This window comes from Capra hircus, chromosome 14 (assembly GCF_001704415.2).
Source record: "Capra hircus breed San Clemente chromosome 14, ASM170441v1, whole genome shotgun sequence".
NCBI lineage: Eukaryota > Metazoa > Chordata > Mammalia > Artiodactyla > Bovidae > Capra > Capra hircus.
The window spans coordinates 25772669-25790318 of record NC_030821.1 but is presented as its reverse complement, the minus strand read 5'-3'; the positions used below and the strand labels follow the sequence as shown (position 1 = coordinate 25790318).

The 17650-nt window shown below is 42.5% G+C and overlaps 1 protein-coding gene across 1 annotated transcript in view; it reads left to right on the top strand.

The window, feature by feature from the left end:
• The window catches only part of RSPO2 (R-spondin 2), a 178772-nt gene continuing 164647 nt past the window's right edge, over positions 3526 to 17650 (top strand). Inside the window, exons 1-2 of the mRNA XM_005689159.3 lie at positions 3526 to 4010; positions 4385 to 4641. Of these exons, the coding sequence (XP_005689216.1) occupies positions 4548 to 4641 (94 nt within the window). The 5' untranslated portion in view covers positions 3526 to 4010; positions 4385 to 4547. The remainder of the gene's footprint in view (positions 4011 to 4384; positions 4642 to 17650) is intronic.

The following is a 17650-nucleotide window of genomic DNA, read 5'->3' as shown; positions in this document are numbered from 1 at the left end:
ATAATAAATGAACATAGGCTATCACATGTAACTAGCAAAATGGACATTTGGCTTATATTTAACAGAAAAAAATATACTATCAATATTGAAACTGAAACTGAAGTCGCTCAGTCGTGTCCGACTCTGCGATCCCATGGACTGTAGCCTATCAGGCTCCTCAGTCTATGGAATTTTCCAGGCAAGAGTACTGGAGTGGGTTGCCATTTCCTTCTCCAATACAATGGCAAAAATGCCATAATTTGTTCCAAAGTTAATAACGGATAAATTCTAGAGTGGAAGAGTAAGTATGACACCAACTAATTTCAACAATCAATAAGAAGATTGTGGGAAACTTTAACTCTGAGAATAATATCTGATAACAGAAATGATAAGAAGACTTTAAATCAATTAGATGATGAAAATGAGAGTCAGAGCCAAAATCAACCAAATCTGTGAACATAAATACTTAGCAAAAATTTAGAAAATGTAAACTCTATTCTAATGTAGCCACATCATACAGTTATGAAACCACTAACATCTTACAGTTTTTACCATTGAAAAAAGTGTCTTAGAAAACTCCCAAATAAAAACTAAAAAGAACGGCCTGAAGAAGAGCTTTTTACAACTGTAAACACAAAGAAATTATAAAGATAAGACTGACAAATTTTACATAAAATTATTTTTAAAATTTAAGTAAAGAGACAAATGATAAACCTGGAAAATGTGTTCGCAACCCAAATAGCAAAAGATAATATATTTATACATATTTATAGTATATTGTATAAAATAAAATTAAGCGAGCAAGAGCAGAAAAAGAGGTAAATGATATCTTTGAAAAGTTGATGAAAAAGGATATACAAATTGCCTAAGCATATTAAAGGTGCATAATTTCATTTAAAAGAAATAAAAATTAAAACCATTGATACATCATATTTTACCTAGGAGTGCTAAAGATCAAAACACATTGGCTGGTTTATAGGGAGATGGGCACTTTCATACACTGTAATTGGACAGAATCTCGGTGGAAGGCACTCCCTCACACTCGGTTAACCTTCTCTATCACTAGTGAGTGGGATGATGTCAGCCTCCTCGGTACGCTTCTCTGTAAACATACACCAGACACATGTCTGTTTATAAAGCGAGTTTAATGAAACCACCATCTAAACTCAGTTTAAAGAAAAAGTCCATTGAGTCTCTACGGTGGAGAAACTCTGAGCACTGAGCCTCATCAACAACACTTTCACAGTTTAGAAATGAAAGGATGCAGAAATATGGGATTAAAGTTAATGATAGTTTAGGATCTGCTTGGGGTGTATTTTTTAGTAGCAAAAACATTCCTGGGTTCTTGAAATCAGGAAAAATATTCAGTGAATGGCAAAAAAGGGGAAAAAAAATTCTGCTTTATCAACAAACTAGTCCAAAGAGATTAAGTGTGAGATCCTAAGTACCCTAAGAACAAAGTGTGAAAGATTTTTGAAGTTCCTTGGTATCCTTTAGAGACAGACCAGGAGAGAGCACAAGGAGAAAGGAATTAGGAATCTTCTTTGCTTCCAGGGTCTGTTCTTGGCTTAACAGCATTAACCAATATTCAGCAGAAGTGATACTATTAAAATTCTTTTTTATGTGTGAAATGGATTTAGCAGTTCACTAAGCTGAAAAGTATCTCTGGTTTTAAACATGCCAACAGTGCAATCCAAATGATTAAAATTTTGGACAGTAACCTTTGAAGACAGAAGATTGAAAGTGGTCTGTAAATTTAAGGATGACAGTGGCTAGTTCTCATCTTTCTACAATGAGAACTCATCAATGATGAGTTTGTCCTCACGCTGTTGGACTCACTTGACAGAAATAGAAAATTGACTGTAAATCAGAACATGGTAGGGGTGAAGATCTTGTTCTAATTTCCTAAAAGTACCAACAAGGAAAAAGATCCAGAGATGTGTCTAAAATGATCCACGTGGAGCTAGGTCTACTTGGTCTAGCACTTATTTTTGTCTTTAAATATTTTAAAAGACACTGATGATCTCTAATCTTGAATGGATCCCAAGGCTATAAAGGCAGAGGGTTTATTTAGAGAAGAGTTTTTTGTGTCATGGGTTGAATTCCTTTGCAAGTGCAATGAATTTGGTGGGTGTATTTGTGAGTCTGTGGGAGAAATGGTATTTATGATGCTTAGGGGGTAGTCACTGCAATATCATGCCAAATACTGGGCCACTCCCTAAACTGAATTGTTTCCAATCACTTCCAAATTCTGTGACAAAAATCAAAGGTTCTGAAAGCTAAGAAACAAATCCGCTCTAGCCATTATGTGCTTAACTCTGTTTGTGTCCTATGGGCCAATCTCAAGGGCTGAATTTTCTTATCTGGGAAATGGGACCAGGGACTTCAACTCAGATTGACTTGGATGTTCTCAGACATACATAAAATGAATAACACCAAAATTCTTAGCCATGTAAATGCTGCTATGTAAATAGTAATGTGTATAAAAATAGTTACAGATAGGTATTAATGGGACAATTAATGATTGTACTATTTTAATAGTCTTATTGTTTCTATATGAATGTTTCAAATCTCCAAACTTCTGAACATCTTAAACTGAAGGCATAGAGAAATTTAAATGGTACAAAATGCTAGCATAATAATATGGTACTTGTGGTCATATTTGCAAACATTCCTAAACCCCTGGTTAGCAGTATAAATTCTTATCTTTTGCCTAGGCAGTAAATTCATTCCTACAGTAATGACTTCAGAACCTAAGATTTCACCAGAATGAAATCTAATAGCATCAAGAGTATGTAGCACTTCGTTAAACAGAGTATTCCCTAAACTCAAAGCACCTAAAAGTTCAATTCAGGAGACTGCGAGGGTGGGGGAGGGAGGAGGATTTTAATAAGAAGTGTTTCAGTAAGAACTGAACTTCTCTTTGAAGAAGCAGGGCCCTAATTTCTAGAATACTGCAAGCAAGGGATCAAAGGTTTTTGGAAGTTTTTCTGGAGGAGACACAAAGTCAAGAAAGAAAACTTCTAAGGATAAACAAAGGATTGGAACATCCCTTTCCTTCCCTAAACCGAGGATGCGTTTCAGATTCAGCTGTGCTAAGACATCTTCCTATAAGACAAAGCCAAGACGTAAATGTAAGAGTATCAGAGGTGTGGCATCTTTCGGATGAGGCTCAAGTTTAAACTCCGCTTCAGAAACAGCAGTCCCGGCTCAGAGCTCGGAAAGGAAGGTCTAGGAGAAGCCATCAGTCAGGTCTTCCCGCAGGAAGGTCGGCGTCGCGGTTGGAACCGGCCCTGGAGCACCAGAGCAGACGCCCTGGGGGTGAAGACAGCTGGGCTGTAGGGCCGGCACAGTCTGGGGGTGCGCCTCCATCTCAGCCACTCTTCAGTTTAGCCACCTACTCCAGGGAAGCGCAGAGGGGACTCGCCTGGGGGTAGGCTCTCTGGAGGCTGTCAGCGCTCTTTAGGACCTCAGGGAAACCCGAGAGATTCTGGCTTTAGGACCCAGGAACTCCAAGGCAGCCCTGACTTAGTTGCCTTGGACCACAGCACCACCTACTTATAGAAGCATCCCGAGCCTGGGCCCGGCTGCATCTCCATCGGAAAGTGCGCTCGCCATCCCTTCGCCCTCCCAGAAGCGTTCTGTCTCCCACAGTTTGAAAGGGAGAAACCTTAGCTGAAAAGTGGCTGTGGAGAGAGCTCTGGAAACCGCACAATTGGATACGGATCCAGAGAGTGAGAGCGGGCGTGCCCCTCGCCTGAGGATCGCACTCACCGGCGGGGACGCAGCATCCCAGAGGCTGCGGTCCCGCCCGCCCAGCCGCGCTCCTGCTAGGCGCGGTCAGTCCGGAGGAACCTCTGCGCGCTTCGAACCCATCGCGGCCGCCTGCACCCCAGAGCTGCCACGCGCTCCCTGTGGGTCTCGTCAAACTTTTCCCCAGTCCACGTGCTAGCGAGGTGTCTCGCTTCCCGATCCCGGGATGGAGCGCCGCGCCTAGGCACGCCGCGCAGCCTGAGACGTGAGTGCTCACGGTAGGCGACCCGCGCCCGCCACCGTGGCCACAGCGCCTGGGTACCCCACTGCTGGGCCAAAGGACCTAAGAGCGCGCCTTTAACCCTGCACCCTCGGGGACCGTGGAGCTCTTTTCTTTTCCCGAAGCGCCCGAGCAATGTCCCTTCCCCGGGGTCGCAGCCTGTAGGTCCGCAGAGGTTGCTAATTCACTGATTGTAATCACCTTGCTCTCCAAGTTGCCTGCAGCTGTGCGCTCCGGGTTAAGCCGCTCCGCGGCTCGCGCCAGGCAGTGAGCTCGCTTTTCCCCTCCCTTCCCTTCTTAAATTGGGACGCGTGAAGAGGCAGCTGCCTCCCTGGGCCTCTCTCCACCCGGCTTTTCCTCCTCGTCTCTCAGGTTCAAGGCGGAGAGATGCCGAACTGACCCGCGCGGCCCCCCTGGCTAGTGGAGGCTCGCCCCCTCGGCGTCTTCCCCAGCAGCGCGGTCTGCGCCGGCTCCTCGGATGAGCCCTCCAGTTCCCCTACTTTGAGAGGCGTCTCTCCCCCGCCCGACCGCCCAGATGCAGTTTCGTCTCTTCTCCTTTGCCCTCATCATCCTGAACTGTATGGATTACAGCCACTGCCAAGGCAATCGATGGAGACGCAGTAAGAGAGGTGGGTTCTACTCTGCCGGAGCCGCGTGGAGTCGGGGGCGCTGGCGGCGGCACTCGCACCCGGGCTCAGGTGGGCAGGGCCGTGCCCTCCACCCGGCCTTTGGGCTCCTGACTTTCCAGGCCCCGGGGCGCTGCCGAGAGCTCGGTCTTTTCTGTCCTCCAAGAGGCGGAGGCGCGGCGAGCCGGGTGAGCCGGGCTTCCTGCGGGCGCTCAGGGCTGAGAGGTGCGGTCCGCACCCACGTTAGCTGTCGAGCTTCTACTTCTGAACTCTTCGCTTTAGGTCTCATTTTTTTTTTTTTAATCTGGCATCCTTTTTTTTCTTGTTATTTTTTTTGTCTTTTTCTCTTTTTAGTCCTCTCAACTATCTCCCCTGCTCTCATTTTTCTCTATCTTCGCCACCCACGTGCGCCCCAAACCCTGTCCCCAGATGGTTTTCGACACGGCCTACCTACAACTGTGTGTGTGTGTGTGTGTGTGTGTGTGTGTGTGTGTGTCTGTGCGCGCGTGTGGGCCAGAAAGTGCGAGCGAGAGGGCTGGGGAGGGGTACCAAGTCGCTGTGGAGGATCTGCATTTCCAGGAAAAGAGCAATACTGTCTTCCTCTGGACCTTAAGACGAGGTGGAAGGACTCACTGAACTTGGTACACTGAGCAGCAACTCGTGCGCAGGTTGTTTGTTGCGGGGGGTGGGGGGGTGGGGAGGACGTTCGCTGGCATAATAATATTTTGGGGACAGGCCCGAGTTTGCCCTCTGCGTTTACTTCCCTTACAAGCAGTTATTTCTGAGGTTCCTGGCCTCGGTGACACTCACTTATGGCTTTTTAGCCGCCTCTCCCTCTCCATCACCTGTGTGCGCTGCCTGAAGGCCAGTGGAAGCCTCCAGAACGGTTTCAGAGAGCTAGCTTCCCCGAAGGTTTAGTGCGCCCGTGTTTGAGTCCTGCTACGGCTGCAGCTAATCTAACTTCATTTTAGGGGCAGGGCTGCTAAACACAATTAAGTCTCCTGAAGGATTTAAACACAAACCACAACACTCCCACCGCCAACACACACACTCACCTTGCACTACTGTCTCGCGGAAGGTGGACAGCAGCTCCCCAGAGCTTATCCATCTTGGTCTAGCAATTTGGACTCATGCGCAGTTAGAATTTGTCCTGAGGTTGACAGATTTGGATTTTTCTGGGATGTGAACGTCTCGCTCGACCTGTGATGTGGGTTGTTTCTGACTCATTTTATGGACTCTCCAGTCCTGCATCCAGATTTTGGAGAGAGCTTTTTGCGCCCTTATTTTTTCAAAGCTTTTTAGGACGTCGTTAAGCTGTTCTCACCTACCCGCAGGGCTGAAGGTTGGCCGGCCTGAGGGCAGAGCCCAGGACAGCTGGTCGTGTGCGATTTCCGCAGCCTCCCCTCTCCAATTGACACCATGGAGCTGTGCTTAAAAAGGACACCCTTTTCTCCAATCCCCGTTTCTCTTACTCTTGGTCTCTCGTTTCTGACATTTCGAAAATGCTTATCTTCACAAGTTTTTCTGAATAAATACATTAGGGAGGAATTTCTTCCCAGAGGCTGTGAAAGTTTAATATTGTTATGACTTGCAAAAGTCCCTTTCCATCTCCTTCACCTCCTTTTCCTTTCTCCACCCCAGTATTTTCTTTCCAGGTATCACTTGGTAGAGCTGGCAGGTTTTGATTACACTGTGGTCAAAGTGTTTGGAGAGGTTCTCCCCCCCCCCCCACCCTCCTCCTTATAAATAGAGGTTACAGTCTATTTGATTGAAAAGACTAACACTCAACTTAACAGAAAGAGCTAAAACCCTTCGCCAAATTCTTGTTTATTAAATGACTTGCTAATTCAGCGATGTCTTTCTGATCCACACTGCTTGTTGCATTGTGGTTGAATGGGGAGCAATTGAGCTTGTTGCTTTAGTAGAACTTAACACATAGATGTTCTTTGGTGGAGCATGGCTTTACAGCACCCCTGCGGCCAGAAGCGATACTGCATGCTTTTATTTGCAGTGCCATCTCTAAAGTTCTGCCTATGCCGCCTCAAGAATCTGATGCAAAACCTATTTGTTTCAAAGCTGCTTTAGCAAAATCTCATGGCAATTACAGCTACATCCCCAAGTGCTGACCTTTAGAAACCCAATTCTAAAGTCTGCAACTTTTGCCACTGTAGTAACTTTTGCCAGACAAACCTTTCAATTTAATAAAATTCAAATGCTTTCAAACTACATATAAATTAGTAAGGTTGTAAAGGAAAAAAAAAAATCAAAGTGTGTGTGTTTCCCTTAACAGATGTCCCTTCCCAAACCTCAAGCTGCTGGCTAAAATAACTTCGGTCCTTAAAAGTGACCACACTATCTGTGCCAACAAAAGGCATACTGTGTTTTTAATTAAAAGTGGAACTACTTAAAGGGCTGGCTAGACAGTGTAGGGTGATAGTAGCTTTTCTGCTTTGCAAGGAAGCTTAAGGATTGCATTGTGAGAGTACTGAAATGAATAGAGATCTAACTCAGGTTGTGTGAATTGTCCCTCTTCACAGGCTTAAGCTGGTTTTAATTGATCTCATGTCCGCTGATTGATCATACACCAATTGTTGCGCATACCAAACAATTGGCTTTCCCAAAGGAGATTGATTTAAATTAGTTCCTTGGTGAATGCTTGAGTACTAGCCAAATCATGTCAGTAGTGACAGTTGACATGCTGGAGCCTATTGTGGTACCAACATTTCCCCTTTTCCCTTTGTTTTGGATGGTGGCAGTTAAGTATTACTTTCTAGGAAGAAAAGTGATTAGTACCATTAAAAAAAAAAGGTGCTGTGGCTTAGAAGATCAGTTATTTTCTTGACTTTGTGCTGTGATGTCGGCAGCAATGATATCAGGATTGGTTAGGCTAATGCCTGGGATCTGATTCTTTTCCTTTTTTTCATATTCCATCTGCAAATAATCAAACCTTCACTGTGGAGCATTCTCAGAACTCCTTTGGCATTATGTTTAGTCTGCTCTATGATCTCAGATGCTCTATAATATCATTTTCTTAATGAAATAAAATTCTTGGCAGAGATCAGATAATTTAGTCAGTTAAAATCAATTGCATCCAGTCTAGAATAGAGAGCAAATATATCATTTAACTCTATGCTTTATTTCAAAATATGGCCAGAGGATTAGAGACTAGAATATCAGATAAAACTTGAGACCATCATAAACAACACTAGCCACCTACGAGTCTTTTGTCTGCTTATTTAGAAAACAAAACCAGACAATAGAAATGCATTGGATAGTGACTGCTGGGGCCTGGCAGCAATATATTTGAAAGTAAGGCACAAACACAATAGTGTGAATGGATTTCTTATAGAGGGGAGACACATGCCAATGTTTTGAAAAGCTGATTGACAACCCGTGTTTTGTCTACGTGGTAACAGTCGTAACTCGTTGGCCCTCTCACTCCCCAGTCCCTTTTGAAAATATAGTCATTATTAGCTACTGTTAACCCCTATAGCCTGAATCTGTCTTGGGCCCTCTTAAGATTTATTTGCGTGGTAAACTGGGTTATTCAATTTGTTTTATTTGTAAGTTGTTTGTAAGTCACATTTCAGGCTGAATCACTGAAAAGTGGATAGATATCATGACTTTATTATGGTATTCCTAGGATTTCTTGAGTTTAGAATGTAGTGATTTCATTTTGTATATCTTTTGTCCCAGTGATTTTTACCGGTCACAAATTTGCCAGGGATTTGTGAAAACTTCATGAAACTCTTAAAAGCAGAAAGGCTCCCAGACATGTAATTGTGTTTCTGGTGGTCTGATGGTAGGGGGCGCGATATGACAAGTGTTTCCTGCTATAGCCTTTTCCCTACTGAAGCTTCAGCTTCTCCCTCCATAACTGCGCATTTTCCTATATGATTAGCCTTGGCTTCTTCCATGAGACAAATGTTTATCACAAATAGTATGGTATGTTTCTGGCAACTTTGGTTTAAAAAAAAAAAGACTCATGTTTTCTCTTAAAACTTGTAGCGCTGAATTAATTTGTATTTTTAAAAATTGAATGAAAAGATGTGGAGATATTTACAAGTTTCACAAGTACTTTTAATGATAGCTTATTTCTCACAGTATTCTTTGAAAATAAAAATGGCACATGGAACATATTAACCTACTCTTAAAAGCTTCAAAATACATTTTGTATGCTTGCCTTTTTAAGTTCCAGAGTGTTTCAGAAAAGCTCGGTGTGATGTTTAACTTTGTAGCATAAATACATGCTTTCTTTTCTTCTGTTGTTAATGGGGTTTTCTTTCAACATAATTCTGAGTTTTTCTGGCTAGTATCTTACCAATGCACAGAGGTTAGAAAGTTGCCATGTCCCAGCCGACATCTTACTCTGCTCCTGAAATTTGGAAGTGATTAAGAATAGGTGACATTTCGTCAGGCCTCCACTTAATTCTGGCTTTGTTAACTGTTTATAAATTCAGCTTGGGTAGAATCCAATGTTTGCAGAAATCACAAGTTAGAAATGACACTTGTAATTTCTTAATGAACAGCCACCTCTTGATTTATTCAGAGACTAACTGGCCAGTTTATAGATTGTCCCGGCCACTTTTTATTCCTTTTCTCCCAACTGACTGCTGTTTGAACCTTTTTTTTTTGTTTTCTGGAAATAAGCACTCTTACACCTCCCAAATTCAGGAAATAGATGACAGACAAATCACTCGACATAATATTTCAGAACCACACTGCTAAAAGGAGGTAGTAAGCTCAAAATATTCTTTTTTCAAAATGTGATGTTCGTTCTCCTCCCCCTCCGTTATCTGCCACAGTCAAGGACTGACCATTAGATAAAGAGTGTTGCGTGTCGTACTGGTAAGTTTTCACATTTTGAACTGGAAGGCACTAATTAATACAGTACATAAATAATGTATAATCATATATGATAGGGAAGGCATATGTATTACATGCTTATACGTGTGTGTATATGTAGGTGTGTGTGGAGGGGGGACAGTATGACCATGGATGGTTGGCTTTTTGTAACTAAAAGGGACTTTTGCTCATCTTTCCCATTTTCCATCTTGTTCTCAGGAGCAGGACAGGGGTCAAGAGGAAAGCTGTAGGTGAGGGGTTGAGGACTAGGAGAGGGAATGGGTAAGGACACAGTGTTCTAATTCTTTCCAAGGCCCACCCCTCCCCTGTCTTTCTCGCTGCTAGGACCTGTCTGTATGAGTAGCCCTCTTTTCAAGCAGGCTGCTATCCCTCTTGTCCTGAAGTTTCCTTCTTCCTCGTATTTCTTTCCAGCCTTTTGCTTCACGTCAGCCCTTCTCTCGTCTTGCCTTATGATCCTCTTTCATTCACTCTCTCCAATCTGTCACAGCCTGGCTTCTGCCTCTGTTTTATGGGAAGGATTTTCCTAGTGGTCATCCATGCTCAGTACTCACCTCAACGCCAACCCCGCCTATGTCGTTCCGTTCCCCTCCCGTCACTAAGATGATCACTCCTTTCCACGGTTTTTTTCTCTCTTAGTGACACAGTGCTCTAGTTTTGCCTCCCATATTCTGTGCATTTTCCTTCTTTGGTGGTCTCATTCACAGTCGGAGTATGCTAGTATTGCCTTACTTTTCTTCTTTCCCTTGGAGGATTTTATCCATCCCTGTATGCTCAACTGCTTTTTCCATGTAAAGTCCTTTAGCTCTATCCCCCATCTTTTTTGAGCTTCAGGTTATATTACTTTCTGGTTTCCCAGCTGCTGCTATATGGATAGATACTTCATACACCCTCATATGTGGGTAGATACCCCATTCCATGCACACTAAACTTGACAACACAGTCCCTCTTCTATCAGTTCAGTTCAGTTACTCAGTCGTGTCGGACTCTTTGCAAACCCATGAATCGCAGCACGCCAGGCCTCCCCGTCCATCACCAACTCCCGGAGTTCACTCAGACTCACGTCCATCGAGTCAGTGATGCCATCCAGCCATCTCGGGCTCTCTCCCAGATATGTTCCTCTGCTTGTGCTCCTTTTTCCTGTTCACGGGCTTCTGTGTGTCAAGGCTGGAAGCCTCACTGCAGTCTGTGGCTTTCCCGTTGTCTCTGTTATTGGTTTATTCAGTCTTAGGAGGAGGTATCAGAAATGTTGCTTGTATCTACCCGATACTTTCCATTCCCAAAGGTATTTCCTAGTTCAGATCCTCAGTCACTCCTCATCTCTCATCATCCACTTCCTCCTCACTCTATCCTTTACAATGCTGCCACACTGAGTTTTTCTCAATGTGATCCACAGATCTGAGCATGTTACTTCTTTGCTAATAAACCTCAAACCTCCCAGATCTCCATATTGACTTAAGAATAAGTTCCAGCTTCTTTCACTTTACATTCAAGGGCACTCCACCATCTGATCACAGCCTTTTTCTAATCTTCCACCACCATGAAAGTACTGTACGCTCAAGCTATACTAAATTATTGCATTTTCAACCATACCATTGTGTTGTCATGCTTTTGTGTTGTTGAGCATGCGGTTTGTTGTGTTTGTTAAGTAAAATGTCACCGCCTCTGTGAAGCCTTCCTGGAATTTTCCCTAAAACCTTGCTTAGCTTTTCATGCTACTCCTAAAGGACTCTCATTTTACCTTTATTCTGGTTACCTTTCTATATATTGAGCTCCTCTAGGGCAGAACTTTGGCACATTCATCTTCAGTTCAGTTCAGTCACTCAGTTGTGTCCACCTCTTTGCGACCCCATAAATTGCACCACGCTAGGCCTCCCTGTCCATCACCAAAACCCGGAGTTCACCCAAACCCTTGTCCATCAAGTCAGTGATGCCATCCAGCCATCTCATCCTCTGTCGTCCCCTTCTTCTCCTGCCCCCAATCCCTCCCAGCACCAGAGTCTTTTCTAATGAGTCAACTCTTCGCATGAGGTGATTTTGGAGCCCCCAAAAATAAAATTGACACTGTTTCCACTGTTTCCCCATCTATTTCCCATGAAGTGATGGGACCAGATGCCATGATCTTCGTTTTCTGAATGTTGAGCTTTAAGCCAACTTTTTCACTCTCCTCTTTCACTTTCATCAAGAGGCTCTTTAGTTCCTCTTCACTTTCTGCCATAGGGTGGTGTCATACTGCTCAAACCAGGCCAAGTAGAGTGCTTCCTACACAAGTTGTGCCTGAACAAAAAAGTCATTGAGATGTTGTTGTTTGCTCTTAAAATAATGCTAATTACTTAATGAGAAATTTTTTTTTTTTTTTTTGAGGGGGTCAGCTTTCAACTTTTTATTTTGTATTGGGTATAGCTGATTTACAATGTTGTGATAGTTTCAGGTGAACAATGAAGGGACTCAGCCACACATATACACATGTTCATTCTCCCCCAACTCCCCACCACCCAGGCTGCCACATGACATTGAGCAGAGTTATCTGCACTTTACAGTAGGTCCTTGTTGGTTATCCATTTAAATTATAGCAGTGTGTACATGTCCATCCCAGACTCCCTAACTGTCCCTTCCCCCAAGAAACTGCACCTTCATTCTCTAAGTCTGTGAATCTCTGTTTTATAAGTTCATTCGTGTCATTTCTTCTTAGATTCCACATGTAAGGGGTTTCATGTAATGTGTCTCCTCCTCTGTCTGACTTCTTCACTCAGTATGACAATCTCTAGGTCCATCCATGTTGCTGCAAACGGCATTAAAAATGTTTTTTGCTTTAAATTCAAAGTTCTTTGCACATAGTTGAAGTCTGGATGAATAATTAGATAATAGATATAATTTCATTATTTACTGTTCTTTAGAGTTTAAAGATAAGCAGTGCTGACATATGAAAGCATCCCCAGCCTGGCCTTATTCTGAAGCCTCTGATGGTCCTCAGGATTTCACAGAATACACGAGTGCCCTTGTGTGTTCTCCTATACCTGTTTATTATGTGGATGATAGAGGATGAGTTGGGGCAGGGGAGGGGAAACTGGGAGTAACCTGTATCTAAACATACTTCTAGAAAAACAAAAAATAAAAACAAATAAAAAATTATAAATAAATAAAAATACTTCTAAATAAAGGGCCAAAAGGGGTTTTCATTTCCAAACTCTTTGTCTGTATGAATAATTATTTAGACCAAAAGGAAAGTAGTTTTTATCTTCTTAAAAGGCAGTCATATTAATAACATAAATTAGTGCAGGCAGACATTCAATCTTAATATTTATAACTTCAGAGTAATATAGCTATGTAGGCATACCTATGAGAGACAGGTGTGTGTGTGTGTGTGTGTGTGTGTGTATTACAAATTTCGGTATAGATGTGAATACTACTACATAGTTTCTGTCCAGTGCCTACCAGGAGAACACAGACATTTTGCTGCCGTTTGAAGGAAGTGAGACTGGCTTGACTAATGAAGAAGCTGAGGTGCTTACTGAAATGTGTTATTTAAGAACCCAATAGTTAAGTGGAAGAGAGATAGAACTAGAACCCAGCCCTCCTGAACTCGCTGACTTTTCCTGAACAAAGTACAGTTTCAACATAAGCATTCATTTTAAAAGAAGGAATCACCTTTGAAGTCATTCAAATGCTCTTTGGATCCAGAGTTTCACTGAGTCTCGGAACTTGCTGCAACTCAATAATGCTAACATAACTGGTGTTAAGGAACTTGAAACTGAGGTTTAGGGCTGTAAAACACCCTGATGCTGGGAAAGATGGAAAGCAGGAGGAGAAGGGGACAACAGAGGAAGAGATTGTTGGATGGCATCACCTATTCAATGGACATGAGTTTGAGCAAGCTCCAGGAGATAGTGAAGGACAGGGAGGCCTGGTAGGCTGCAGTCTATGGGGTCACTAAGAGTCGGACATGACTGAGTGACTTCACTTGTACTTTTCACTTTCATGCATTGGAGAAGGAAATGGCAACCCACTCCAGTGTTCTTGCCTGGAGAATCCCAGGGACGAGGGAGCCTGCTGGGCTGCTGTCTATGGGGTCACACAGAGTCGGACACGACTGAAGTGACTTAGCAGCAGCAGCAGCAATAGCCAGAACGATTATGTGCGTGTCTCTGAGGGTGTGCTTGTGCATTTGTATATAAATATATGTGTGGTAGGTGTGTGCATGTATGTGTATATATATTATATATATATACATTTATATCATGAAACCATCAGAATAGTCAATCAAAGTTAGAGGAAAGCTAGTAAGTATTATTTTTACTCTAAAATGTCAAGAAACTATAATTCTAGGTAGTTCTTCACCTTATCTAGTCATTTTGGGGAAAACCTTTACAATTTACTTAAAGCCATTTGATTTTTTTTCATCAGCTGCTGAAAGATACTAAAAGCGCTTATAAAACAACTGGCTCTACACATTTTTTTTGAGCAAAGCTTCTTAACTTGGGGTCCAGAGATGGGGTCAGGGATTTTGTGAGTCTCCAAATATTTTCTTTCTTTTTTTGAGCATAAAGAGAGATTCTAGAGCTTTCACTGCAGTCTTAAAGTGGCCATGGTTATCTTTCCTTAAAGCAGTTAAGAAGCATTGGTTAAAGAAGTAGAAGGTAGACCGTATTAATGAGCATGATGCCCGTTGGCTGCTTCAAATTCACATAGATATTTGTTTCCTAAAAGTTTATTTTCAGTGTGTGGGTTTCCAGCCATTTGCCATGTGTGTACTTCATAATATGAGGACACATTGGAAACACTACCTCAAGACTTACTTCAGTAAGTAACTACTTGGCTAATAATCCCTTTCTCAAAGGCAATAGTTGTTATATTGTCTCTAGTCCCTAAAAAGTTTATAAAAGTACAAAATAAACAAAATAAGGGGCTCTGTTAAAACTTCTCGTATGGTCTAATTTTTATCTCGTTAACTAAACAGTAATATAAAGTTTTAGAAATCAGTGTTGCAATTTTCCAGCTGACGATGTGCAGTGCTGGCATTGATGGGATTTGTATGTATCACGCTGCCAGTTCACAGACCGGTCAGAACCAGGCAGAGCACTCTTGACTTCTGACCAAGCATGCTTTTACTAGATTTTTGCTGCTGGGTCACCACACTTAGAATTTTCCTATTCTGATGGCCTTAGTCTCTTACCTATCGATGGACTGAGCGATCCAACCAGCCACCAGCTTTTAAAACAGACCGATAGAGGGCGCACTTTGCATTCTTTTCCTCGTGCTTTGTTCTAGGAAGTTCTGTAGATTTTGTGCTTGCCTTGCTCTCTCTGTCCAGTAGGTTCAGGTGGCAAACCTGTTCTACAATTTCCAGTAAGATTGATACTGTGAATAACTTGACTTCCTCATGGAGAGGAAGGGGAAAAGAATCATGAAGAGAGCTTTCAGTTTTACTGAAATGTCTGGTTTTGGTCCCTAGACTCCTTATGACAAGACCTTCTCACCAAAAGGCAAACTTAACCAACCTCACAATTTTAATAACTGTGAGGCAGAGATTAAGCCTAGAGATTGTGTTAACCTGGAAGTGCATTACAGCTTCTGTAGCTACTTTGGAAAACATTAGTTTTTCTTTTTTTTTAAAAGAAGGTTTACCATAAGGTACATGCCTTAAAGTGTAAGCAGTTGGTAAAATTTGGAGTTGACCAAATGACTTCAAGTTAATACTTATCAATTGTTTGTCAAATTCTGTAATATTTATGTAGAGACCCATTTCATTCAACAGATCTCTCACGTTGTAACCCTTTGAAAATGGTAAAAATTGTCCGATCTTATCTTGAAAATCCAAAGTTTAATTTTTTTTAGGTTCTCTTTCCCCTTCATGTAATAAAGTCTGATAGAAAACTTAATTCTGTCCCCTTGTTGTTGATCACCTTCCATTTTGTATTTTTCCTTTTTGTAATCTATTTCATTTTGTAATGCCTTTTTCTTGTAGTCAAAAGATAGCTTTTGAAATTCCCTGGCAGTCCAGTTGTTAGGAGTAGGAGACTAATTTGAAAAACCAAATGTTGTTTGATAGTGGACAGCGGTGGTTCCCAGAAGTGTGATTAGTGGGTTGAGGTTAGTTTGGCTGCGGAGCGTGGGTAGCTATTCACACCACTCCCGGTGGTCAGTAAGTCATGTAGTGACTGATGTGATTCTTGACCGAATCTGTCAATTATGAAAGATTTCTCTGTCCCCTCTTTAAATAATACTACCCTGAAAATTGATTTAGGGCTGAACAATTGTCCTTTGAAAATTGATTGTTTAAAGTTATAAATTTTGTGCAATTTAATTGTTCTTATGTAGAAGTGAAAATAACTACTACTTCGCAGCTGCTGTGGGTGATCTCAATGATTTTGACTCAAAAGTGACTCAACGTAAATAATAACTGTTCTAAAGGCTTTGGCAAGCTTGGAGCCGTCCTCTTTTTTTTTTGTTGTTGTTGAATTCTGAGGGAGTTTTGAAGAAATGGGAGAGCTTGGACCTAGTGAGAGGAGGAAAGAGCAAAAATAGGATCAGTTCTTTCCAGGACTTGAGGCGTGTCTATACTAGAGCCTTCCTGCAACGTGTGTTTCAATCCATTACCACTCTGTCAAATGTAATTTAAATAAAAGGATGTGATTCATTTTTTTGGGATTCAGGCAAGATGGAGGCTCACAGGGAGGAAGAGTATGGCTTATATTTAAGAAACTATCCGTTCATGTAAAAGACTCCTTCTTGATGCCCTGAATCATTGGAAATTGCCCTTCTCCAACAGTAGAGCATATCTCTTAAGGGTGTTGTAAAAACAGTGGCTGTACTGAGTGTAGAGAAATATTGGAGGGCCACTCACGCTGTAAGAGCCATGATGAGCACACTTGTAACGCATCTGATGTCCAGTTCAGTCGCTCAGTCGCGTCCGACTCTTTGCAACCCCATGAATTGCAGCACGCCAGGCCTCCCTGTCCATCACCAACTCCTGGAGTTCACTCAGACTCGCGTCCATCGAGTCAGTGATGCTATCCAGCCATTTCATCCTCTGTCGTCCCCTTCTCCTCCTGCCCCCAATCCCTCCCAGCATCAGAGTCTTTTCCAATGAGTCAACTCTTTGCATGAGGTGGCCAAAGTACTGGAGTTTCAGCTTCAGCATTATTCCTTCCAAAGAAATCCCAGGGCTGATCTCCTTCAGAATGGACTCGTTGGATCTCCTTGCAGTCCAAGGGACTCTCAAGAGTCTTCTCCTACACCACAGTTCAAAACCATCAATTCTTCGGCGCTCAGCCTTCTTCACAGTCCAACTCTCACATCCATACATGACCACAGGAAAAACCATAGCCTTGACTAGATGGACCTTAGTAGGCAAAGTAATGTCTCTTCCTTTGAATATGCTATCTAGGTTGGTCATAACTTTTCTTCCAAGGAGTGTCTTTTAATTTCATGGGTGCAGTCACCATCTGCAGTGATTTTGGAGCCCCCCAAAATAAAGTCTGACACCGTTTCCCCATCTATTTCCCATGAAGTGATGGGATCGGATGCCATGATCCTTCTTTTTCACTCTCTTTTGCCTTCATCGAGAGCCTTTTTAGTTCCTCTTCACTTTCTGCCACAAGGGTGGTGTCATCTGCATATCTGAGGTTATTGATATTTCTCCCGGCAATCTTGATTCCAGCTTGTGCTTTTTCCAGTCCAGCATTTCTCATGATGTACTCTGCATATAAGTTAAATAAGCAGGGTGACAATATACAGGCTTGCCGCACTCCTTTTCCTATTTGGAACCAGTCTGTTGTTCCATGTCTAGTTCTAACTGTTGCTTCCTGGCCTGCATACAGATTTCTCAGGAGGCAGGTCAGGTGGTCTGGTATTCCCATCTCTTTCAGAATTTCCCACAGTTTATCGTGATCCACACAGTCAAAGGCTTTGGCATAGTCAATAAAGCAGAAATAGCTGTTTTCCTGGAACTCTCTTGCTTTTTCCATGATCCAGCAGATGTTGGCCATTTGACCTCTGGTTCCTCTGCCTTTCCTAAAACCAGCTTGAACATCAGGAAGTTCACGGTTCATGTGTTGCTGATATCTAAGAGGTGTGTAAATAGAAATTTGTGCTGGCAATTATTTGGACTCAAATTATTATAAGACCTAACTGTGTCCTTTCCTAAATA